The 26,947-nt window shown below is 40.7% G+C and overlaps 1 protein-coding gene across 1 annotated transcript; it reads right to left on the bottom strand.

Annotated features, from left to right (window-relative positions):
- Positions 1–1,001: 1,001 nt before the first annotated feature.
- LOC129684118 (pleckstrin homology domain-containing family A member 8) lies at positions 1,002–25,656 on the bottom strand (the record flags this gene model as incomplete). The annotated part of the gene is given in 8 exon segments (XM_055617192.1): positions 1,002–6,061; positions 11,598–11,659; positions 17,880–17,950; positions 18,463–18,593; positions 19,508–19,566; positions 23,224–23,309; positions 23,633–23,789; positions 25,499–25,656. Coding segments are annotated over 8 exon segments (922 nt in total), but the record flags the coding sequence as incomplete, so codon positions are not given.
- Between the last annotated feature and the right edge of the window lie 1,291 nt (positions 25,657–26,947).

Here is a 26,947-nt window from a genome sequence, read left to right as displayed (position 1 = left end):
ACTTGGGGCACATGTAGGGGTGGGCAATGAAGCCCAATGGTCAGAGATGGAGGAGGTTGAGGGCCCGGCATCTAAGGTCTAAGATCTATGAAGGACTTTGAACATTTAAAAACTTAAAAACCATTTCAACAATTCTGTCTCTAATGCCAAACAATGCCCTACAATACATGTCAGCAAAGACTTAGCAGCTCGGCTCTGTTCTCTAAGGGAGATAGCTTCACAAAGCAGTCTCGGTCACCCGGTGCCTATGTGAACAGCACCAACCCAAATGCTCCCAATGTGAACATCACCGATCCAAATGCTCCTTTCGGCACCTCTGGAATGAGGGCAGCGGAAGATCCTGGTTATACACAGACATGTGGTGTCACCCTCAGAACAGGCCAAAGGTAAGTCTTCTACTGTACTCACATGAACGAAAGAGCTAATATCAACACTGAACCCCTCCCTTATATCTGATGTGTGCACTGTCTCTTCTCTCTGCTTGATAAACACTAGTCTTGCCTGTCTGTTTTGACATTCTTTTCCGAGGCAGACAAGGATCTGGCTTCGCTGGAGTGGAGGCCTCTATGGGAAGAACTTTCTAGCTCTGGACTGTCACCTCATTGCTGCTCCCATCTTTGAACAAAGGAGAGAACCCTTCTGAAAAGCTGGATTTCTAGAATGCCCAGCCCAACACAGATGTTACTGCATTGGCTGATGCTGGAGGTCCCTTAGAGCTTTGTGAAGATTCAGGAGCTGGGAGAAGTGGTTCAAGGCCGTCTCTTGTCCTCATCAGCTGTGGGAATTAGGCAAAAGCCTTGCCAGTCTGTGCCTCTGTTCTCCTGGCTGGAACCCAAGGGTAACTAGAGCACCTGCCTTACAGTTAGCAGGAGGAAATGTGTCAATACTCATCAAGGACTTACAATGATGACTGACATGGCATAGGTGTTCCATAAACAATGCATATTATTGGCACATAAAATTAAGCAAAACCCATACAAAAACCTTTGAAGAACACTTAATAAATACTCTAAAAATATGTTTATTTTAACTAATGAATATAAAAATCTGACAGATGTTTTCAAACATTCTCCAAAGGAACTAAACCCCTTTCTCCTGCCCCATTTCCCATGAAATACAGAATAACAACTTGGACAGAGAAGCAGACACATTTGCACACAAGATTTTCACTCAACAATTGGTCCTAAGAGGCTCTAGTACATTTCTAAGTAAAGGTCCATTAAATTAAGAAGCCACAAGCCGTTTGACGCTTTCGTAGTTTAACTTGCTTCCTACCAGCATTATGACGTACACTCAAAATACCAAGGGACAAGAGGTGATGTAGGATTCTGTGACAGATACTCAAAGCCTGTGGCTCTACAAAACTACAAACGTTCATGAGGATACAGACTGGGAATTAAACAGTAACATAGAAAGGAATCCAAGAAAAGTCTATGTATAGTCTAGCCTTTGGCATCTGGTATAACATGTTTCTTCTTCATAGAGACACCGTACTGTTCAACTTATTAACCAGAATACATTTCTCTGAACACACTTCTCATCAAATACAGATTGTCCACAGCCAATTTCACATGAGGTAGTTGGGCTGTTTAATGACATTCTAGTGAAATTCTTATGACACACGGGAACCACACATTACCCATGCCACAAAGCTGGCTCATCAGCTGTCTAGATTACAGCTCTCCCCATTGCCTCCACCTACCCCGTGAATGGACACACACACACGGGGTTCTCTGTGGATGAGATCACCTGTGCAATGAGGCTATCCATCTTAGGGATATGGAACAACCCACTACGGAATGAGGGGTCCACTCTGCCCAGGGGTATGTTTAAGGAAAGGATACTGACCACACTTTAAATATATGAGACATTTAAAACAAGCAGATGTCCCATACAGCTTGGCTGGAAACACTTTTCACCATGAAGAAGTGACGCAAGGATTCACAATTGACAAGAATTCTGAAAACTTTGCATTGCAAAGTAGTGGCATTTTTTTTTTCTTTTCAGGAAAGGCTATATATAGACAATGGGGAAGAGAGATCAATGCAGGCATTACCTGCACCAGACGCCTCACCCGTGACTGGTTAATCATGCCCTAAAATCCCTGAATGCAGCTGTGTAGCAAAAAAAAATAAAAAAAATAAAAAAAAATCACACAATCTGCAGGATAGTCTAGACAGGGTTGGACTGGGAGCATTCACAGGGGAGGGCCAGTGTGCAGTGAAGGACCCCCAACTAGTGTTATACATCTATGACATTGTCACGGATAAAGTCTTCAAAGCCTGTTAGACAGCTAGTGGATCTTTATGCCATTACTGTGGAACCCCTGAGTAAGCGACTGCAGGCTACAGAAGGTCACATGGAAGTAGAACACGCTTGTCAATATGGCGCTTTGTGTGCATGTCACGGGGATAGGGTCTGCCGCCCACAAGCATGTAGACTGCACACTGCCACAAGGCTGTACAGGCCTGGCTCTCTATGGCCAAATGCATTAGATCGTCAAATAGAGTGATGGCTCAACACAGACTGCAGTTACTTAGAAAGTCTACGTCTAGAAACCTTCAAATTTAAAAATGACTGGGAGCGACATGAATCGTGAGGGTGGGGATTTGAACTGTTGTAAACCTGTTACTAAATCAGAAGCAGTGGTTTGAACTGATGATTCAGAAATGCAACAATCTTTCTATAGCTATGGCCTCTACAGTTAGACTAGTTTTCTTTAGAAAAAAATTCATCAGCTCTCTTCACTTCAGATTTAACAAAGAGCACTGTATTTATCGATACACTTCTCTTACCTAGAAAGGCTACTCTGCAGACAGGAAGCTGAATGTGCTCACTGTGCATGGAGTGCTCAAAGCCACCGGTCTGTGGCTGCCCTGTCGCTCAGCTCTCCCACTGTGGCCTTCCCTACCTTACAGCTTGTGCACATGGCTTCTGCCTGAAGCTCTGGCAGTGTGCCCAGGGGTATAACAGATCCTGTCCCAGGTGGGCTGCTGCTGAAGAAGGGGAAACAAGAGCTGGGAGAGGGAATCATTGTGGCAAGCTGATGTGGGGTGGGGCTCACTGCTAGCAATGTTCGATAGCAGAGAAAAGCTGTAAGGCTGAAAGAGGGGGTTCGGTGATGCTCCCCACTATGGGATGCGACACTGCGGGATGCTTCCCTGCTCAGAATGACTTGGACATAGTAACAAGCCACTGCATTGTTACTAAGAGCCCCTTCCGGGATGTGTCAAGAGCTGCCAAGAGCTGTGTCACCTCTGCCTCAGTTACAGGTTGGTTTGCACCCTCAAAGGCATTCCTCCAAGTCAGCCTCTTTCAGCCTCTTTCAGTTGCAATCAGCTCTGTTTTCAGATGACAAATGGCTTTTCACAGTTGAAAAGCCTTTGTTCAGGTCAGCACACACACAGATGCCAACCCATGTGGAGCAGAGTGTCATGGCGTGGGGGTGAGAAGCAGACTGGGATGATGGTGGAAGAATGCTCTGAATAGGGTCAGCCAACACTACTTATTCAATTCTGCTGGCATCTTGGAAGACACATTTCCCTAGTCTCCAGCTTCTCAAGTTTATGCAAGGAAAATAATCCAAAATCTGTTGTTAGCAATGAAGACAAGGTGAGCGGTCTGTCAACAAAAACACCAGTTCTTCCTTTGTTAGGGTGAGGGTGGCTTAGGGATGCCAGGGCTCTTGGAAGGGTTCCAGGAACACTTTCAGGATGTTTTCCTCATTACCCCTTTCTTAGAAAGTAACTAAAAATCAGAAAAAATTATGGCTTTAACTAAAATGAGAAACCAACAACTACTAGTCCAGGTGAAATGAACCTACAAACTCAGACTGCCCTCCAAGGCAGCTTTCCTTTTGTGTGCATACAGGGCCTTAGTGCAGACCCACCCCTGGGCTTTAGAGACCACAGAGGCACTTGCAGCTGCTCAGCACAGCCACGATTCACATCAATTTCCTGGGGGGCACAGCCCACTGATGGCACAATTGGCTACTTTTCTTTTTCTGCCTTAAGAGGTTATGCCAAGGGCATGAGGTTTAAATTATGGCCAATTTTCCCTTTCTGTTAGCCAGGGAAGAGGAACCATATGAATTCCTTGCAAGAGCAAAGTAGCATACTGTCAGTCAGCATTACAGCCCCTTTATAGTGCCATCACCCCTGTCCTAAATTTAATTTTTGTAACTTCTCATGTAGGCAAAAGGCTTGCTTCACTTAAAATAATTTTTAAAGTATTTTTAAGAGGCAAGGTCTTGCTATGTTGCCCAGGTTATCCTCCAGGTCCTGGGCTCAAGTATTACTTTGGCCTCCTACTTCCAAGTAGCTGGGACTCCATGCATCACTGAGGCCAGCTCGACTGCCTCACTCATGTAAGTGCCCACTTAATTAAAGGCAAACAAAAGACAGAATCAGTACCTTTCCCTGCACAAGATTCTCTGCAGAGCCCTAGTCGTGCGGCAGTGAAAGCAATGTGCACAGCTGCTCCCTCACCTGCATCTGGGAAAGTGCTCACTTTCCTCGGGGGACTGCTCATGCCGGGAGGAGCCATCTTGTTGGAAGGAGGAAGTAGCCTTTACAGGGGAAGGCACACATGGCTTCTTCCCTATAAACACACAGGCAGCTTGGTCCACTGCTGAGAAACAAGGACACCTTGTCACTCTTTATAGAAGAATGCCACAAGCAATGTTAAACAAGCTGCTGGACTATTCCCTCGCCATTTAATTATTTTACTTGAAGGACGGCCCCTTCCTCCAGGGAGGGGGTGTTTCTTTTGGTTTTTGCAGAGGCTGGGAATTTTGTAAACTAAAATTCAATTGGGTGGCTTTTCAACCTTGTGAACTTGAGTGCCACCTGGGAAGGTTATCATCAGGCACATTCCTGTTTCACCTCCAGAGTTGAGTTCTTCAGGTAAGTTCTAGGACTCTGTTCTTTGAAACAGCACATCATGTGACTTTAGTACAGGGGTGATCTAGATTGCATTTGGAAGCTACGGGGCTCTTCTTGCTGAAGAGCGTTCATGAAGCTAGGCAAAAAATTAATTAATTAATTAATTAAAAAATAAAATCATGAGAAGCAAGATACTCCAAGAATTTGAGCCGACCTTCCTATTCTAAACTTACTTCTGAAGTAGGATAAATATCCTCTTTAACGTCACTGTTTTGTTATGATATCTAATTCAGATAACACATAGGAAATGTATTAGCAAAAAGTGGCATGTGTCACCCAAATGACTTACCCCACATTTCTGTTCTGTTCTGTTCTGAAGCATGGGGCGAGGTCATCTACTTGAGCACTGTTTCACTTGACAGTTCTTGTCCATGTTTTCCCACAACTGCCCAAAAGTCCTCACTACACAGCCCTTCTCGTCGGTGGAGCCACAGAGAAGGGATCCACTCAGAAAGCCCAGGAATACCAAACTCTTAGAAAGGCAAGGCCGTCAACAAAGGGGCTTACCAAAATGCCGATGCTCAGTCAACCTCTAAGCTACATAAACACTGGCTTTGTATTACAGTCTTGCATACTGCTTGGGTGGCACATTAAAACTAGTAACTGAAACAAAACAATACAAAATGTGTCCCAACAAATTCATTTGTCAATTTTGCTCTTACTACTTGCTATTCAAGTCTGTGACAGCTATGATTTGTTTTCCAGTAGGCCTGCTGAAATGTTTAGCACCTTGATTTTGAACACGTGGAACACATATGCATTAAAACAACTCTATAAAAGCACTGTTTCTCTCCCTCATGTCCATCTCCCCAAGGAAAGGAGCTGGAGAGTATCACAGCTGTTGCTGGGAATTAACTAGGGCAACCAAACACTTTAGCAAATTTTATTCCCTGAAGTTAGGAGGTGCTGTCCTGTAGCTGTCACACCACCTCATCGGATTCCAGCCCGTGGATCTCATATAAAGTGTCCAGTATGGCCAGCTGCTTTTCCATAGCAGGGAGGTAAAGGCTGAGGTCTCTCTGCATCCCCGCACTGAAAGCTTCTTTCTGGTGGTCGCCTTCTTTTATGGTTAGCGCAGCCACGAAATCTTCATAGGATGGTGCTGCCCTCAGTGCCAACTGCAAAAGAATTACCTGTGAGGGCCTGTGACACAACTGTCCCATGCACACTTACTCTTATAGATGCACACACTACACACACACACACAGCGAGAGACTGTGTGAAAGTGAGTAGGAGAGAGAGAGAGGGAGAGGGAGAGGGAGAGGGGGAGAGAGAGAGAGAGAGAGAGAGAGAGAGAGAGAGAGCTGAGGAAACAAACAAATATGACTGCCCTTCTAATTCATGGATTGCCTAATATTATGTTCTAAGCACCAAATCAAAAAACTTCAAGACTAAAAAGGTAGGGGACTTTAATAATGAACAACGCCACCAAGTCAGGGATGACTAGAAATACGACTTTAGAGAAAAGTTCTCTTCTCGTCCAGTATGATCCAGGCTATTTCTCCTTGAATCCTCACAGTCAGCAAGCACACCTGTCTGTTAGCATGTGTCTGTCTAGTCTTCCAGGACTATTTGTATCTAGCATGCAAGCACATTTCATTTATCTTCATATCGTCTATTATTTCTCAACATGGATGACATTTTATATAACCCTTTGCATATTTTCTAACAAGAAAGGGGACTTGTAATGGTCATAATGACTACCTGACAGGATATAGACTTAAAAAGACAAACTTCTTGACATGTCTGTGATATTCTAGATTGTATGGTAGGAAGACCTACCATACATGTTGGTGGCATTATTCCATGGGTAGAGTTCTAAATTGATGAAAAAGAAGCAAGCAAGCCAAGGAGCAACATCTCTCTTACTTTCTCACTGTGGGTGCAATGTGACCAGCTGTCTCAAGCTCCACCTGTTATAATGGACTGTACCCTCAAAATCTAAGTCCAAATAAGCCATATTTCTTAAATTTCTTCAGTTGGATATTTTATTGCAGAAAGGATAAAAGTAACCAATACAGAAAACTGGTACCAGGAGTGGGGTTGTTACTTGATGAAATTGACTTTCTGTTCCTTGGTTCTTTGAAACTGGTTTGCAGAAGAGTTTAGATTTCAGACTACAAAGGCCTTAGGATGTTGTAAACTGAGCTCAGTGGATTGTTCTAGCAGGTGTTTGAAAGATTAGAATGCCAACAAAATAGGCCAGAGGAGGTCCAGGTAATGCAGTTTCATAGGAAAACAAGAACTATACTGGGAACTGAACTAGAGGCCAGTCACATTTTATTCTGACAAATCATCTGGCTACATTCTGCCTGTACTGAGACTTTGAGTGAGTAAGGCTGAACTCAAATGGCTAATTTCCCTGGCAGAGGAAGTCTCTGATGGATAGTATCTAGGTTATGGCATGCTCTGATCTAGTACTACAGTCAGAAAACAAAAGGAAACAGAAAGGTGCTGTGTCAAGAAGAAATTTGAAGTTGTAGATAAGGCCAATACTGAGAAAGCAGCTAGAATTTTATAGATTTTAACACCATTGAAAAGAAGTATGAGTCAACAGGAAAGGTGCCCTGAGGGGAAAATCATACCCAGCAAAAGCTCCATTTTGTATATAAACAAATTCACTTGAAAGGAGATCATGAGTTGAGCCTACCACCAAAGAGGCTCTCTGGCAAACAACCACCACCTAAGGAAGTGTTTTCCCAGGTCAGCCTGGAAGGCACACAGAGCCCCATGCAAGGCTACATCTTGCTGCTGACAGCAGAACTTGGAAACACTGTCCATGTGTTGCTGGCTTTAGAGCTATGACAGACACAAGAGTGAGAGAGTCAGGTAAGCTTGACTGAAATTCCAGATGGCTTCTGAGCCAAGTTATCTGAGGTGAGATTGGATTACTTGCAAGGAAGCCCTGAGAGACCACTGCATAAAGCTGCAAATGCGAAGCCCAAGTTGCAACGGAGAACTCAGGATGATAGAGATGCCAGGATCAGTAGATAGCTAGTGAGGAAAGCTGGAGACATGGATTAAAGGTGATTCAAAGAGAGGTTCCATGTGCCTCAGGCAGCTGAGCTACAACAGCAGGGCTGTCCAATCACTCTGGAGTGCAATGATTCCATAGTGAACTCTAGACGCTCCACATGGAGCTGCAGAATTTGAGTTTTCCCTACTTTGGTCTGATATTCCCTTGTTATGCCCAGACTTCTCTCTTCTGTAACTAGAATGCTTACTCTGTGCCCTAATGTTTATGTTGAAAGTCTGTAACTTGATTATTTTACAGAGGCTCAAAGTTAAAGATATTTCCTGAGTCTTAGAAGACACTCTTATACTTTTAAACAGTTCTGGAATTGTTAAAGACAACAAAATGAGGACTTTTTAAGTTGGACTGAATGCATCTTGCATAGGCTGTGGTGAAAAGGGTAGACTTATCATGGTAATATTGTTAACCTGACGGGATCAAGAATCACTAAGGGGACAATCTTGTGGGGACATCTGTGAGTGAGTTTCAAGGTTGGGGGAGAGAGCCACTCTCAACATGAGAGACACCATTCCATAGACTATGGCCTCTGTCTAAATGAGCAGCAGAATTCATCTCTCTCTGCTTTCTGACTGTGGATGCAGGGTGATCAGTTCCTCAAGCTTCTGCTGTCATGGCTTCTCTGCCATGATCATATCCTCAAACTGTGACCCTACATAAACTCTTCCTTCCTTAAATTGCAGTTCTCAGGTATTCTGTTGTAGCAACAAGTAGCTAATATAGAAATAATGTTTGCTGCTTGCTTCTATACTGATATTTTAACAATATTTTGTAAGAATCATGCCCAGTTTCTATCTCTGTCTTGTATGAACACTGTAAGTCTCGGGAATACTGGGACCAGGACTGAAATCCAGGAATTACCCTGTGCGTCTCAACCACACTGCATCTCTTCCTGGTGGAAGACTTCCTGTGTGCCCTCCACCTCCCACTGCAGTCTGGCTAGTCTGGCTATTACTAGCTTGCCCAAGTCTCTCTTCTGAATTTCGCGAGGCTGACTCTCCTGACGCAGTGGACGACCGACAATTTTTGAAAGGCTTGGAAAATCCATCCTTCTCAATTGTGAAATAAGAGTGGCTTGTAGCATTAAGTCTCAGAATTTTCACATACTCATTTGAAGAACTTAAGCAAAGTGCTTAACTTCATAGAACCTCACCTTTCTCAACCATAGAAAGTAAAAGGAAAAAAAAATATTTTTTTTTCTTATTTTAAACATTAAGATCATATAAGTGTTTTACCTAAAGCTTGGCACACAGATTTCAGAGGACAGTGTAAATATGAAGGAAAGACAGAAAGAGAAATGAAAACAAAGTAGTTATTCAAAACACAACATAGAAAAATTTTACAGAACTGAAGCATAGAACTGAAGGACGTTAAGACCTGCCATTCAAGCCCAGTGTAGTGAGACATGTCTTTAATCCCAGTACTTGGGAGCAGAGGTAGGTCTCTCTGAGTTCAAGGCCAGCACAGAAGAACTCTGTCTCAAAAAGCTAAGGGGGGGAGGGAAAGGGAGAGAGAAAGGGAGAAAGATCTGCAATTCAAATGTTAAAAAAAAAAAACAGAAAAAAGTTTATCATGAAATATGAAAGTATCCTGAAGGGAAGTACAGATGATATAGAGTAGGGTAGAAATTACATTGGGTTTTCTAGTGCTGATAGAACTGGAAGACAACAGTACCTTCAAGATTCCTAGGGAAGCAACTGTTAGCCTAGAATTCTTTACCCAGCCAGCAGCACTCTAGGAAACAAGAGGCGGGGCCAATGCTAAGTGCAACTCTCCAACTGGCTGAAGAGGAAGCCAGGAAGGTCAAATGACAGCTGGGTATCAACAGCCAGGTAGCAGAACCTTGGCTGCCATTTGTTCAGACTTCATGTGTTTGAGGATAAAAGTTCAGTACTTGGCTGCCAAAAGAGTCAAATTCTAAGGATGGAAAGATGTTTTCTCTGAGCCACTGAGATCAGCTAGTTGGCACACTAGAAAATGAAATAAGCCTTTCAAAGTATGGATGACTTGGGAAGTAACTAAGGCTGGGAGGCCGGGGAAGCCACACATTTGACTCATATATAAGCAGAGCTGTGCAAAATGCTTGAAATCTTCTATTTCTCAAATACCACCAACATCAAACACTGGATATGGAAGGCGTCAACAAACGCAGATGCTGATTTGTGTGAACTGTTTCAGGTCTCTGTCTATAACAGGAAAAATAAGATTCATCTCAGTGTTGGGAGAGTAATAACTTCATGACTCTCAAACACTTAAAACAATGTCTAGAATATGATAAATACTCCAAACTGTAATTTGTTGATACACTACTTGGTATTGATAGGCAGTTCTTCCAGCAATCTATTTTAGGGAAGGAAGAATTAAAGAATGTGTGTGAGCAGATGCTGTGCCACTGCTAAGAACAAACTCACAGGTGGCTTGAATTTCTCACAGAGGATTAAGCAAAATATGGGATGTATTATGCAGCCACTACAAATTTTTCTCTGACTCTCATGGTATTAAAGTGGTCATAGTGGGGGCTGGGGCAGGACTGCTTGTCTAGCATGTGAGGCTCAATGCTTGATCCTTAGAACCACACAAAACAACAAAAGTCACCACAGAATCTATTAAGTGTGGACAAAGACTACAGAATTAAACTATAGGCTAAATGTAAAAAACAATGAATTTACACAACAACTAATTACACACATGCCATAAATATGTGGATATAGAAATATAAACATGTATAAATAGAACTATATTATTTAAAGAAATAGATAAACTAGATCAGTATTAATAGATTTAATAAAAAGGTATTTTTAAAAGCCAAGTAGGTAAAGCAAAGTTCTGGGAAGGAAGAAATGGCAGCTAACAGGAGAACACATGCATACAAATGTTTAATATCTTCACTGAGATAATAACTGTTTAAGAAGATATTACTAGCCCTGCCTGGTGTTACAGACCCATACAGTTAATATTTGAAAATAAAATTCAACTAAAAACAAACAAACAAACAAAAACCACCCCCATCAAAAAAAACCTGAACTAAGAGCAGAAACTCAACAGGATGGACTTAATGGGTAGCATAGGGTGCTGCCAGCTGGAATCCATCACTGGGCTTTCTCTTCTTGGTGGTATTTGAGATTACAGCCTACCCAGCTCTCTCTGTTATTATCTGAAGACAACCACATCAGAGGCACAACTCCAGTGACACTGAATTGCTATCACTCATACGTCTCTGCTGTGTGGGCATAGATGTTTTCTATTACTGACACTTTTACATTTCAAAGGCCTATAAACATAAATAGGCTGGCATTTTTTGGTCATGTCTCCAAAAATAAAGCAAGTAAAAATACTATGTAAACCAGTGGTTCTCAACCTTTCTAATACTACAACTCTTGAATATGGTTCCTCATCTTATGGTGACCCCCAACATAAAATTATTTTAGTTGCTACTTCATAACTAATTTTGCTGCTGTTATGAATCACAATGTAAATATCCCATATGCAGGATATCTGATATGCAGCCTCTGTGAAAAGGCTGTTTGACCCCCCCTCCCCTACTCGCAGGGTGAGAACCACTGATGTTAACAAACACAACACCTTGCCGAGGATGCAAACTTCAGGGGACATAAATGACTTACCGCAAAAACCCCTCGAACTACCCAGCCATGGTGTTGCCGTAATGTTTTGCCGTATGCGTTATCTTGAAAAGAAAGAGTTGTGAACGGTAAGATGCTGACAGGATTTGTACAATGTACTGTTTAATGTATGCTTATTACTGGCTTCTTATCTTCCAGGAATTTCCCCCATCACTCTGGGTTCCTGTATCTGAACTTTAGTTTATTATCACAGCGGGAATATTTTCATATATAAAGCAGTAAGGAAAGGGAAAGGAAATTGTTACTAAATACAATTAGAACTATGCAATTAAGTTAAAACACAGTTCTTTAAAATGCAGGCACAATCCTGGGCCAGGCTGAGATACCTTCTCTAATTACCTGTCTTCCCCTTAGTAAAATCATCTCTAATTTTGTGCCAACTGTAATGTTCACTCTGGAGAAAACAAACATTTGTCTTAATATTCTTATAACCCTGGATACACAGTGTGGAAGCCTGAAGCCTTTAAAAATACTATGGAGAAGCCTTTAAAAATACTATACACGCCCACAGCTCCAGCTACTCAGTTGGCTGAGGCAGAACAGTCATTTCAAGTCAGTCTGAGCAACAGATGAAGACTGTGTCTTAAAACAAAACAGAACATCCCTCAAACAAACAAAATGTCTGCACAGGATGGACTGAAGTCAGTTATAAGCTGTTGTGGAGAACTGTTAATAAAGTAATTCATATTTTGATACTAAAGACAATTGCCTATTACTTTGGTTCTAAGAAGTTTTAAAGTAAGATTGTGAAGCTGGTATATAATAATTTTAATTTAAAACAATCCCAAAAGCAAAGGATGGCATTTTATGAAAAAAATACATTATCTGGAATATTGGGTAACAATATATAGAAAATTCAAAACTGTCTTTCTATCGTACCCACAGAAGAGATATTCTTGGAAGACACAACCTGTAGCCCACCAGGAATTTTTCTTCATATGTCTCATCCATGTTCGCACATCGTCTACAGGAGCTTATGGCATTCTTGAACTAGTTGCCCAGTGCATCACAAGCATGGAGTCACCTTTATGCCTGTGTTTTGCCTGAGCACATGTAAGTTTTCTATTCCAAATCTATTTACTTCCCTGGGCTAATCCAGTGTTAGTGCAAGTACTGTGACAGGCTGCACAGTCATGCTCAGCTCTGGCAAAAGCAGATGCGAAGAAGGCAGGTCCTCGAACTACAGGTATGAGTTCTGGTGTGGAGAAAGCAACGTAGAGCCCAGATGCTGCCTTTGCTGGTAAGCACAGATTGCCACGTGGCTGCAGCTTAGAGGGTCTATAGCCTTCTACAGCTTTGAAATGATGTAATTTTAGCCAACTTCCACTCCAATTTTTCAGATAAGGCTTTATTAAAAAAATTTCAGTGTTTTTCAGTGTTATCATTTCATTTTGCATAATTTAAATTTTCACCAAGTACATTTCTATAAAAGAACACTTCAATCCATGTTATAACATACTTTATATATAAGACGTCAGGTTTTAAATACAACAGATTCCCTTTTGGCTATCTATTTGGAACAGGATGAGATGTCAGCATTAGTGTGGGAGCTCATGCAGAAGGGATAGAAATTAAATGCAAATATGGAGACACAGATGAAAGGCAATCCCAAGATTAAATTAATTTTTTCCCCTTGGGCAAATAAGTCTGAGCAAGTTAAATACACATATTGCCAGTATAAGCCAGAAACTTAGCTTACTCTGTGGATGGCATGTGGTAAGTTTAGATGGTGCCCAGAGCCTTAGTGATGTCTTGAAAGGAGCCCTGCTACATCACACAGTACAGAGTGTGCAGGGCAGACAGGCAGTGTAGGACACAGCCCTGAGGGAACCCAGTAAGACAGCCATACTTTCAGCCTTCACAGCCTTCTCAGGAGCCACACGGACCAGGCAAAGTACTGAATGCCATTATGAAAAATCTTCTCTGGGCATCTACAGTGAAAGCTGTTTCACTTACCAGGAATTTAGTATGGATCTAGTATATTCCACACACTGTGCAAAGCAGTGGCTCTCAGATAATTTAAGCTCAGTCAATCCTCTGCCCTCAGGAACTTGACAGAGCCAGATGGAGCTAGCCTTCTAACACACCATTACCATATAAATATTAAATGACAAATTGGTATCTCCATCTAATTGCTAGAGTACAGATTTATACATAGTGCCAAAGGAATGGAGACTAGCCCAGCTTTGGTGCACCCAACAGATGATTTTTGGGCATCCTGAAAGCTGGAAAGGGTACACAGAAGGGAAGGTAATGACCACAGATGAGAAAGACTCATAGACTGGGCCAAGCTGTGTAGCTGTGAGCAGTTCATTGGGACAGAAAAGAAGTTGAACCAAACAGCAATGATTTTTATCCATCAAGTCAAGGATTCTGAGTTACCTATGGCTCAATGGCAGCCATGAAAATGTTAACATTTTCCTCCCTGATTTTACAGTATCCAAAAAGGGAGATACAGAAAGAACACTGCAGCATGTGTGATCCTGACACATGCAAACTCACATACATAAACATTTTAAATGTGGGGGTTAAAGAAACTAGTAGACTTAACACACAACACTCCAGAGAAATACTCTCTTTTTATGGAAAAATTCCATGACTAGAGGGTTATTTTTTGTACAGTAACAAACTCAACCTCACCTGAATTAAAACAATAGTAGGGAAGTAACAGGATGAGACTCACTTCTTTCAAGTATGTAACGGAGAGTACTGTTGTGGTCCCAAGCCCTTAGCAACAAAGTCCCTGGCTGGGCAAACTGCTCTGAATTCAGTGCTCTACCAACCTCTGAGTGCTCACAGTTTCGGTATTATGCCATTCAAACTAACCATTCCAAATGGTCTGGAAACCTCTTATGCCCTCCTGTTAAAGGGCAGGAAGTAGAGAACATAAGATTACTGTGAATCCAAAAGCACAGGCAGCCTGCCTAAGGACAAGGGGGCATGTGCACCACACGCCTGTGTCCTCCCACCTGGCAAGGTCAGAGGAAGTGGCTGTTCCTCATGTCTGCACCTTGATCTTGATGGTGGGTGTTCTACCTGCAAGATGGAAGTCACAAGTGCTGATGGAGAAGAGAGAAGAAACACTTTGGGCTGGGTCCTGAAACAAGCCCAGGAAGTCATGAAATTCAAATGAACAAGGATCTATGTCATGTGAAATAAGATGAAGTCTAAGCCTGGTCGACTTTGGTTGCACAGCGAAGGTTAAATAATGAGAAGCATTAATCTCCACTGTAATTCTCACTCATCAGTATAAGGCATGCTCTGTAATCTGATATTCTTTGGTCTCTAAAAGAAAGCTGACATGATAGTGCACACCTCTATCTGAGCTCGCAGGAAGCTGAGGCAGGTGGACCTCTCTTAAACATGATGTCAGGCTGATCCATATAGAAAGCTCCAGGACTACACAGAGAGACCCTGTCTCAAAAACCAAAATTAAAATAAATGACATCTTTCTCCCAATTATTTGAGTTGTGTCAGTTCCCAGAGAAAGCCTTAACATTCTCCTTGCCCAACTTTGTTCCCTTTATAAAGGAAGAAATGAAAGACCCAGAGCGAAACTGACCCTCCCAAGGTCACAAAGCAATGACAACTTGGGGCATTTGTGTCATATCAAACAATTTTTTACAAAAAAAAGTTTGTTCTTTGTGAAAGCAAATAATGGCAACAAACATATGCCTTTTACAGTCTCAAAGAAAATTCCAGGAGAAGCAAAGACATAGTTTTGTCCACACATTTTTACGAATATACAAACACACATTTAAGCTCAAGTAGACAAGGTAGCAGCTTCACTTACAAAGGTTGTTGTTTTAAACAGACAAGCAAAACCATTGTCCTAAAAGAAATCTGCACCCAGGAGCCTTTGGGGCCTGAACAACTTTATGTAAATGTCCTCTTAAGGCCATGTTTGCCATGGGTGAGCAAGCCTCCCTGGGGTGCCTAAGAGCCTTAGAATGCATTGACAAGCTAGAGCTCTTAGACTCTGGGTCTGTGACATGCTTTTCTACAGCCCTCCTGCTGCACACTGACTTTTATACGTTAAAAGGGAACTCAAAGTGGGAGGAGTGTTTGTAGAGGAGGGGTTCAGCATGAATGGAAGAAGATGAGAGGAAGTATAGGATGGAAATGTCAAAATACACTATAGGTACAAAACAACATGAAATAAACATAGGTACGAAATGGTCAAAGAAGGAAAAATTAAACAATTAAGTCATACCTATTTACACAGTTTGTAGTCATGTCTGAAGGGGAGGTGGCTAGAGTACTTTATCTCCTTACACTGAATGGCAGCAGAAACTAGGATTATTACAAAAACAGCATTTTAACAGAAAGACCTCTGAAATAAGCCTGAATGTCAGGATGAAAAATTTGAATTCTCAGCTCCCTGTTGTATTCCATGAACAGCAGCAAAGGGAGAATGGGGGAGGCAGAGCTGAGACTGGCTATGATAATTTTGGTTATAAAGCAACACCTGCCCTTCAGCGTTTCTCTTCGCAGAGTCAACATCTTACAGGTCCTGAGTACAAGTGAGTAGCTTGTGGGCAGGGTGCTTGCCTGGCATGTGTGAAGCCCTAGGTTTGAGTCTCCAGCACTGCATGAACCAGGCAGGAGTGCTGACACAGGCCTGCAATACTATCACTTGGGAGGCAGAGGCAGGAGAATATGAAATCCAAGGTTATCCTCAGCTACACTGGAGGCTACCCTGAGCCACATAAGACCCTGCCTACAAACAAGTTCCAGCTAGAGGAGAAACATGCAGAATGGGTGGAAGGGCTGAACCTCAAGATCAAAGCTCTCCTGGGCTCTGGGTCCATTTCTCCCAGCTGCAGCAGGAGTGCCATTAGCACTGCTCTGACTCACATGTGCACCTGCCAGGCACACAGTGTCACCTCTGGCTCTTGCTACAGCAAAGTTGCCCTTTCAGGGGAAAATTTCTACACTAATAAGCTAGTCTAAAGAGAATTTCTGGTTTGGCATCTGAGATAAACAGGCTTTCTACTTCTGATTTGGGACACGTAAACCCATTTTCTGACAGGTTACCAATGTAGTCTATGATGATGATGGCTTTGTGGGGTCTGAAGTAGGTATTTTAATCTCTTATAATTTGGTTTTCTATTCAGTAAAATTGGACTATTAAGTTGTGACCATTTTTAAAGTGCTACAGACTTGTCAGTGTGATTGTCACATGGTGCCAGGGTAGACTGGGTAAATCCTAAGGGGCCAGAGTCTTTCAGAACTTGTGCCAAAATGGACAATGCCCCCCTGGGGCACTGAATATTGTAATCCTCTTCAAAGGCTCACAATTAACTAATCTCTCTGTGTATAGCCATGGCTACTTAGTGCCTGACTTTGTGTCCCAACATCACAATAATCCAGGCTTTAGAATAACAAGAATTTCATTCCTTCCACATACCCCAAGACTCATGCTAGGCCTGGTGTGGTAGCACATGCCTGTCATTCCACCACCCAAGAGACTGAGGCATGGAGTTATGTGTTGGAGGCCAGCCTGGGCTACGCAGCGAGAGAACCTACTTCAATAAAAACCAAACGAAAACAGCAAGCAAACAAAGAAAAAGGCTCATGCAACATGATTTCCACAGGACCAGAGTGAGATTTCAGCCATGTTATTATCAGTACACCGTGAGGATGCTATGAAGTCTAGCTTTTCTGACAGATTCATCAACCCACAGCCCATCTACTAGTATTTATTTACTAAGCACTGACATGTTGCAGTTACAGCATCATGATGGAGATACAAGTCATTCTTCTCTCACACAGGCCTTTCTTGCAATCTTGACTCTATCACTACAAGATGGACATGTGGAGGAGTAGAAATGACAGTTGACCCCTAATGTCACCCTACAAAAATTCTTCAGAATTCCTCCTTCTACCTTCTTTCATGCACTCTAAGACCAGCTCTTCCTTAGTTATGCATCCCTGTGGACTAACTTAGGAAAACTAGCCCCATGGTGGTTTAATAAGTCAGACCTAGCTGGCCTGGTCACTGCACAGCACCTTTCCTCCCTCCCTCTATTCCTTTCTTCTCACACATGCTAGACAAATGCTCTACCACTAAATAACATATATCCTTAGCCCTCATAGATTCCTTTTAAGAAAACACACAAGAAGCTTGATAAAAATGAAGTTTGAAAAAGAAAAGGAAATCAAATTTGAAGAAGTAGAAATGTCCCCTTATGTCCTGTCCTGTCTCCAGGGTCTCCATGTCAAGTCTAATTGCAGATCTATCACAACACGAGGCACACTTACTCAGTGCTGTCTGGATATCCTTTTCCCCATTCTTCACTTCTGTCAAAAATCCCTTCAGAAATTTGAGACCTCTAAAACGAAAGAGAGGAAGAAGTATTATTTTCAAAGTTCATATGGCAAACGCTACCTCTTCACATCAGTATCTCAGGCAAGGCAGGGAGCAGGCAGGGCAGACCAAGGTCCTTTCTGAATAGCTTCTTGCTGTTCCTGTTAGAAAGCTTTGGGCACTCCCCTCACCCTCTCTGGCATCCCAGAAGCACTGTTTTCAAATGACAGTGCTATGACTGGTGGCTTTAGCATCATCTAGAATTCATTAGAAATGAACATTCTGGAACTCCATACCAGACTTAGGGGTCCAGAAACTCTGGTTCTGAGTTTAGTGTTTTCCTAGGCTCTGTACTGAAGTGGAAAGCCACTCACTTAACGAGAAACTCCTTGGCTCTCCAGTCTAAAATTCTGATCTTACAAACACTATGACTGTCACTGTCAAGCTGATGTTCTGTTCACTGTAGGCAACAGGGAGCAGGGAGCATTTCAACAGAGCTGAGCTTGAGCACATGCTCACTCCATTTGGCCACCTCACCTCTTCAGCCACAAGAGGGCTTCAGTTGCTGAGTTCCTAACCTGAGCTACATCCGCCTCCACCTCATGCAGCACTATCTTCTGGAGGGTGGTAAATTCTTCCTTGTTTGTTATGTACTTCTGATTTACCTTCTGGAAAACAAAACAAAGCAGGACAACTGCCTAAGATGAAGACTGTAAAATTACCAGTACCATCAGTACAGAATTCAAATCTGTGAGCAGGTAACTCCTAAGAAACCAAAGCCAGACTTCACTATCTTCACTTGTTTTTAGGGTAATATACTTTAAAATTTCCAAAACTTTTGTGAGGCTTTAATAACTCCAAGAGTCCCAAGCTTTAATCATTGTTCTTGAAGAACCTTTGCCTACTTCTGTTTCAAAGCTACTTTTCATCCTGCGGATAAGACTAAAGTCACTTGTATCCAATTCTCCAAACATGCGAGGAAAGATATCCACAGAATTTTCTCAATGTATCATACCTAGTGAAAGGCACTATAATTTATTTTATTTTAGAGACAGGTCTCTCTCTCTATAGCCACTGCTGTCCTGAAACTCAATCTGTAGACTATACTGGTCTTGAATTCTCAGAGATCCTCCTGCTCCTGTTTCCCAATTCCATGCTGGAATCTGCATGTGCCACCAAGCCTGGCTTAAAAAAGATTTAATCCACAAAAGTTGGGTGTAATATAAACAACTCTCATTTTTCTGGGAAGGAGGCTCAGAGTTCCTATTGTTGATGGCACCACAGATGTACCAGGAAGTTGGCCTTTTCTGTCTCAGAAAAATGACAGCTATCGCTAGCCAACATATTTTTGGAAAATGTTCCTTGTTATTGTTTAAACCCCAAATGCACACAATCATTGCAGACATGAGTGACTCTCCACTGATCCAGTGGCAAGCTTACCAATGGCTTCCTTCTACCATACTTCAGTCATTCCTCTACTGAAAGTGGGAGTCATTTCCCCCCTTTTTGATTTATTCTTGTCAACACAAAAGGAATAAAATCCATCTCTTTATAGATACGCATCTACATTATCTATACTTACCTTAATATTTCCGACAAGATCCATCTTAACAGGAGCAAACACTGTAGGACCAAGTTTGTCTGAAACAAAGGATCAAAATCATTTTTGAAAAAGTGATTTTTAATGTAGGAAACTTATATACATTATTGAAATAGGACATATTTTTATAGTGATAATATATTTAGAAGATCTTTTCCCCACCATTACTCTGACTTCTAAGTCATTTTCTAAACACAGGCTGCGGAACTGGACTTGTCATCAGATTGTCTAGCCTGCTGCTCTGAGATGAGTCACTGTAATGAGGTCCTACATGGCAGGCCTGATAAAAATGCATCATAAATTTAGAGTACCCATTCGAAATTCTTTAGGTTGGTACATTGCCCAATGCAGCAGATACAGATATGTAATCATTTAGTACTTGCAATGTCTAAAATGAAATGAATTATAAGACTAAAATACATCATCAGATTTTAAAGACTTAGCACCAAGGAAAAAATGCAGAGTATCTCATTAATGGCTATTAAAAATGATTACATGTTTATGGCATTTTAGATATGGTATGTTATATAAAATGTATTAGTTTTTATTTTAGTATTTTACTGTATCTTCTATAAACTTATAATTACATGTGGTTTGACTGTACTACTAACTTTAATTTTGCTATATCTAACTTTATAATTTTAATTACATTATGTTTACCAAACACAAACTTTACTTTTAAAGTACAGCATAGAAACAGAAGAGAAAAAAGAATGAATTCCAAAAATGATCTGACTGATCTTTAAAAAAAAAAGGTAGAAAAATGATACAGCTAAAAATTCCAAATATGAAATAAAATAGTAAAAGCACAATAGTTTCAGTAGCTCTAAACCAAAGAATGAGAATAAAATGAACAAAACAGAAAACACACAAAAAAATGAAAACCACAGAAACATAGCAAAACAGGAGTGAATGAATGTAAAAACACAGTCCATTGTTTAGGTAATTACAAAAAGCTCATAAATTTCAACAGCTGCAGAAAATTTTATAAAATTATCTTACTCCTGACTATAAAATGACTACCAGCATGCAACAATCAATGTCTCTACATATATTAATGCTTTATATGTAAACAGCATCAAACCTTAAACTTCAAAATTTATTGCTAATAAAACACAAAGTTATACATAGCATTATTTAGAGAAAATAAAATGACTAAAATAAATGTATATACATATCCATTTTATGTTTTATATACACATATATATAGAAATAAAAATAAATATATTAAATATTTAACACACACACACACACACACACACACACACACACACACACACACACATATACACACCATGTCATGGATTAGGAGATAGAATGTTGTATAAGGCATTAACTCTCCAAACTGGCATACAAATTCAATGAATGAAGCTTTAATAAAATTCTAAAGACCCTTTAATTGAAAATTTAAAACTAAAATTATAGAGATCTGCAAAACAATTATGAAAAGGAACAAAACTGGAAGGCTTACATTCTCTAATTTCATGTTTTACATAATTAAGACACTAAGTAAATACAAATAAATCATGGGAGCAGAAAGGAGATCCATTTTATAGGCCTATAGGTTCTAGAGCAGATGGTGGTTGTTTTGACAAATGGTCCTCAAATAACTAGATTATGATTCAATCAAAATGATCCACATACAAAGTGTGATCCAGCATGGACTGTGGGCTCGGAAGACTGCACAGTTTATAGAACTTTTGCCTTGCAAGTGTGAGCACCTCAATTCTATCCCCAGTACCCATGGATGGGCAAGAGGCATCAGGCATGGTGGCACACGCCAACAGTCTCTCAACAATGGGAAGGACACTGGGGAGGAAGATACAGGGGCCCTCTGGCCAGGTGACCCAGCCTACAGGTTTAGCTACAGGCCAGTAAGAGACTCTGTCTCAAAAAACAATGTGGACGGCATAAGAGGACCACCCAAGACTGTCCTCTAGCCTCTACATGAATGTGAACCTGTGCACAATGCATGTGCATGCACGCACACACGCGTGCACACACATATACAAACCTGCACATACGCCATAAATGTAAACTTTAAAAATCTAGAAAAACACATGAGTGTATCTTTACGACACTTGTTTAAAAGTAACCACAGAACTGAAAACATTAACACAAAAGTCAAGTTTGTCAAAATGTGCAACTTACTTTTTAAAAATATAGATTTACAAAGATATCATAAAATATAAACAGGTAAGTGAGAGAGTCTAAGGAAAAAACCTGTGATGCATGTGTCTATAATGGTATTTTACTCAGAATATTTGAAGAATTCTCAAAATTCAGCAATAGGTCATAGGTCAGCAATAGCACTCTAAATAATGAAAAGAATAATAACCACCTTTAAACATAGGCTAGATTTGCAGAGTCACATCACAAAATCAACAAAAAATATTGCAGTGGCAATAACTGTATGATAGCATAATGGTAGCTAGAAAATGCAAATTAAAGCTACAATGTGGGCCACTCAATACATGAGGAAGGCCTAAACCCCAAGTATTTACACCAGCAAGTGTGAAGAGGTGAAGCAGCTAGAACCCCAGAAACTGTGAATGTGCAATTGCACAAGTGCGCTAGCAGCTGTTCTGTAGGTTGTCACAGTCCAACTGTTCAGACACACCAGAAGTTCTTTCCAAGATACCTCAGAGGATAAGAAATACAGGCCACAAGGATGAATCTCCAAGCATGCTTAGTGAGAAATGCCAGGTGCAAGCATAGACAATGGGATTCCATGTATATAGACAAGGAAAGACTCAACTATGGTGATGAGAATCAATACAATGACTACGTCAGGATTGTGAACCAACTGGCACAGGAAATGTTCTAGGGTGAGGAAAATGTTCTCTGCTTTGATAAGGATGTAGAATATATAGGTAGGTGAATTTACCAAACCTGACTATCATAACACTTAAGTTCTAGATACAAGTTATACTTCAATTAAAATGACATAAATTGGGCTTGGGTGAGATGGCTCATTGTGTGGAGTGCTTGCTATGCAAGTGTGAAGACCAGAATTCAGGTCCCCAGAGCCCATGTCAAAGCAGGGCAGGTGTGGAAACCACCTCTCATCACAGCATTTGGGAGAATCAGACAATCTCTGTAAATAAAGTGAAGAATGATGGAGGAGGACACCTGACATCAATGTCTGGCCTTTACACTCACACGTGTGAACACACATACATGCACATACACCACATATTCAAACATGAGAAACAAGGATACACATTGAAAGGTCATACAGTAAATTTCAACACATTAACAATATCACTGACTTTATCCTAAGCAAATTTTAATATATATGTGTACATATACGCATATATAAATAAATATATAAAGATAACTATATAAATTTATCTTTGAAAAAATTCTTTTGACTTGTAAGATGTCCCCACAGTATTGACACTTTGAAGGCCTGTTCCGGAACTGCCTCCACTTCTGCCTGCATTGTATTTTCTAGAAAGCAAAATTCCCTGTTTCCTTTATACCACTTTAAAGTCAATAGTCTAAATGATTAGAAGTGGAGTGGGAAAACGCAAGAGTGTTTAAGTTGTACAGTTTTCACTGTGGCATATGATGTTAAGAGGAAGCTAAGGAGAGTCAACTTACTGCACATAATGCAGAATATTTATCATCTGAAATAACTGTGATCGAAAAAAGTCTAGAAATTAATGAATATGAGGCAACTGCAGCAATCTTACCTAATACTGGAACCACCGCATAACAAGATGCCAAGAAAGCTTCTGTGGGAATGCCACTGTCTTCCAGAAGTTCAATGTCACTAAAGCTGAACAATTTGGCGATATGGAGAATGGAAGATTAAAACCACATCAGCACTCTGTAGTTCAGAGATGTCACAGAAACAGCTTTTTAAGGAAAACCACTTTGCCTGATTGCATTAGTAGCCCCAGTCATTATTTTTCTATTATGAAACAGTCCACTAATATAATTTTCTGGAGATAATCCAGCCTCATAAGCCAAACCATTCTCATTCCCTATCCACAAGGGTAAATACTAGGTACTTGGTATACCACATCCTCTATTTCTTAGAATGTACCATCACAACTGATTTGTGCCCAATTGCCAGAGAGTTTAAAGGGCCCAGAATACCTGGTATTCATAGTACTAAAGAAAGTTGGAATAACTTCTTCACTGTCTTCCCAGGCAGATTCTGGTGAGCAAACGGAGTCTGATACAGGCTGTGACAGATCACTGGCATGGTTCCCAAGGTTTTTCTCTCCATCTTCCTTCATTATCTCACCTTGAACTACAAAGTAAATGATGCTCATCACTAAGTTCTTATATATTTAGTTATAAAAATTAATATAATCATTAGTGAAAATTTCTAAAGCACACAAACACACACAGCACATGTGTATCTTGTTTTTACTCATTAATGCATCGAAATTACTCCACTATTATTCAGTATTCTTCAAAACCATAATGTATTGTTTTTATATTTATATATTTTATACATGTGTGTAGTCAGAGAACAGCTTGAAGAAGCTCATTTTCTCCTACCATATGCATTCTAGGGATCCAACTTGGATCATCAGGCTTAGTGGCAAGTGCCCTTACCCACTGACCCATCTTGCTGGCTCCTGAAACATGATTTTAAGGACCTTAGCTATCAGTCATAGCAATGTGAGGGGCATTTAGTGGTTTCTAAAGTCTTTCTCCTAAGAATGGTCAGTCCTGATTGTAAGCATATTCTGTGTTAATAGATTTGCCCACATGCTAAAATTCGGATGGCAATCAAGACTTGCAGTGCTTTTCTAGCTGTTCCTGGCAGCGCAGGGTGGTACAGACTTGCCTAGCATGCATGGGCCTGGCTTAGGTGGTCCTCTTGCTTCAAGTCTTATACCACAAACAAATGCCTATGTTTACTGCCATGGTTTTTGCACGTATGTGCCTTTTGTTGCTAATTTTGCAGTTTAGATACACTTTCATGGACAGAATATGTGTCATTTAAACATGAATTACAGTGATGCTTCTGTGCTCAATATTTATCTAGGACACAGAGGTGTTTTTAAATAGAAAAGGACATTAAAGCAATGTTATTTATTGCTGATCAAAACCACATGGTTGTAGAAAGCAAACTATTCCCTTGGAACAATCACACTATTTACTAATCAGTGTTCGGGTGATTTTATACAGTATAAATACAACATCATGTCAAAGAACTCTGCTCAAAGTTTTTTTTACCAGTAAATGTGACTGGTCTGTGATGACAGTTTCTATAGGGAATCTTTACTCAAGCAATCAGGGGTGTGTGTTACCTTTCTTAGATCAACACCTAACTGCTTCTAGAATTAACACATTTTTAAAAAATGACTTGGCTAGAAAAAAAATCATAGAATCTTTCATTTTAAGACAGTTGGAGAAGAAATAAATGATCTTATTTTCGTTAGTACTCAGATTTAAATTCCTTTAATGAGCAGTTACAACAACCATAAGCTCTAGTATAGTCAATCTGGCTGATATGAAGACAGGGCTTTATGATTAGTACCAGTGCAATTAGTGAACTCTGAAAGGACAGCATTCCCAACGACACAGGTATTACCTGAAGTTTGGCTTGACTAACACACAGAAGTTTGGTGGTTGGTAAACTGTGACATCCTCAGGCCCCACTAGAAACCAGGAGATTGAAAAACTTAGCTGCTCTAATGTTACATACCAAGTCTGACATTGCAGTCTGGGTTCAAAGATTCAGAGGTATTGTGGGAGAGTCAGTGAACCACTTACACCCACCACAACACAGCCATGAGTGTCAGCACGAAGAGCACTGCATTTCCTTTACACAAATAGGGCTGGATGGGGTACCAGATGCTGTAGTTACGTGACCTGCAATAACGCGCTCCCGCAGGAGATCCGCAGCACCTGCTTGGAGGCTGAGCTGTTTCTGGGCTCACTCTGTCTGTGTGGACCCTTACTCTATTGTTCAATACAGGGCATCAGACCTTCTTTTGACATTACCTGTCACGTTATCATCTGTGTTTTCTTCACTGGACATGTTGCAAGCTACCTCTGTGGACTTCAAATACAAGGAACTCTTGGTTTTCATTAGGATCTCTTCATCACCATTTACTTCCATATTTGGAGATCCATTTTCACAGCTGTTCAACTCCATAGGCCTAAAAAAATGTTCAAAAGAAAATGTGATTTGCCCCACAAGTTACCCAGATACTACTCTAAGGCAGTGGTTCTCAACTTTCCTAATGCTGTGACCCTTTAATACACTTCCTCATGTTGCGGTGACCCCAACAATAAAATTACTTTGCTGCCACTTCATGACTGTAATGCTGCTACTGTTATGAATCGTAACGTAAATATCTGACATTCAAGGTAGTTGGTAAGTGATCTCATGGGGGTCATGACCCACAGGTTGAGAACCTCTTCTCTAAGGGCTAAGAGGATCCACAATCACCAAACACAGACCAAAACAGACTTCTTAAACTAAGCCAAACCTCTCAGTCTCTCACAGACACCAAGGCAAGTACAGTAAGTAAAGTACTGAAGCTGAGTATGGTGGCTCACACCTGCCATCCCCTCACTTGTGAGGCTGACACAAAAGGTTTGCGATCATCCTAGACTAACCTAGGCTGTAGATTAAGACACTCTTAAAAAAATAAATACAGGAGCCTTAGTGGCTTGTCCTGAACCCGTGGTGACTCAATCTCCTTGCTTTCCACCAGTATCAGGAAATGCCCAGGACAGCTTTTTAGTTTGCAATTGGCTTTCTCCAGGTGCCACATTTAACAATTCGTTGACTTTCTTCAACTTCTCCCTGGGAGGTTTTTTTCCTCATCACACTGGCTACTTAAAAATGTTTGTTTAGCAGTTAACTGTCTGAAGTGATAAACTGTGGCCAGAAGAGAGTTTTCTTGCCGGCAACAGTCTCAAAGAAAGGCACGCAGGAGGGTAACAACACATCAGAGCAGCAGAAAAAGTTGTTTAACATTTTTAAAAAACCCAGCTGATTCTTTTAAAGCGATGTAATATCTTATTTTACCTAATCAAATTAAAGTAGCAATAGCACAGTGTCTAAGCTACATAAAGATTCTAGAGAAAGAAAATACACATTTCAAGCCCACAACTCAAAATGTAAACATAGAGCAAAGTCTCAAAAGAAATAGAAATCTACAAAAATGTTTCTAGTAAAAATATTTGAAAAGGAGAAAAGTAGCAAGGACCAAATTGGGAACAATCTTTGTAATAACTAATTAAAACACACACAAACACACACACAGTATATAAAGGGGTGGACTGTTAATAATTAAAAAGGTTAATCTGTACTATGTCAAATTGTGGGAGTACCTATACAACTTTATTCTTTTTACAAGTAAAGACCCTGTCACCAAGTAGCAGGTTCCTTTCTTTTTTTTTTTTTTTATAGTAGAGTTGTAATTTTTAATATTTATTTAT

This window comes from Psammomys obesus, unplaced genomic scaffold, assembly GCF_907164565.1.
Source record: "Psammomys obesus unplaced genomic scaffold, mPsaObe1.curated_primary_1811, whole genome shotgun sequence".
Lineage (NCBI taxonomy): Eukaryota > Metazoa > Chordata > Mammalia > Rodentia > Muridae > Psammomys > Psammomys obesus.
The sequence above is the reverse complement of the archived record's forward strand: the minus strand, read 5'-3'. Positions and strand labels throughout refer to the sequence as shown.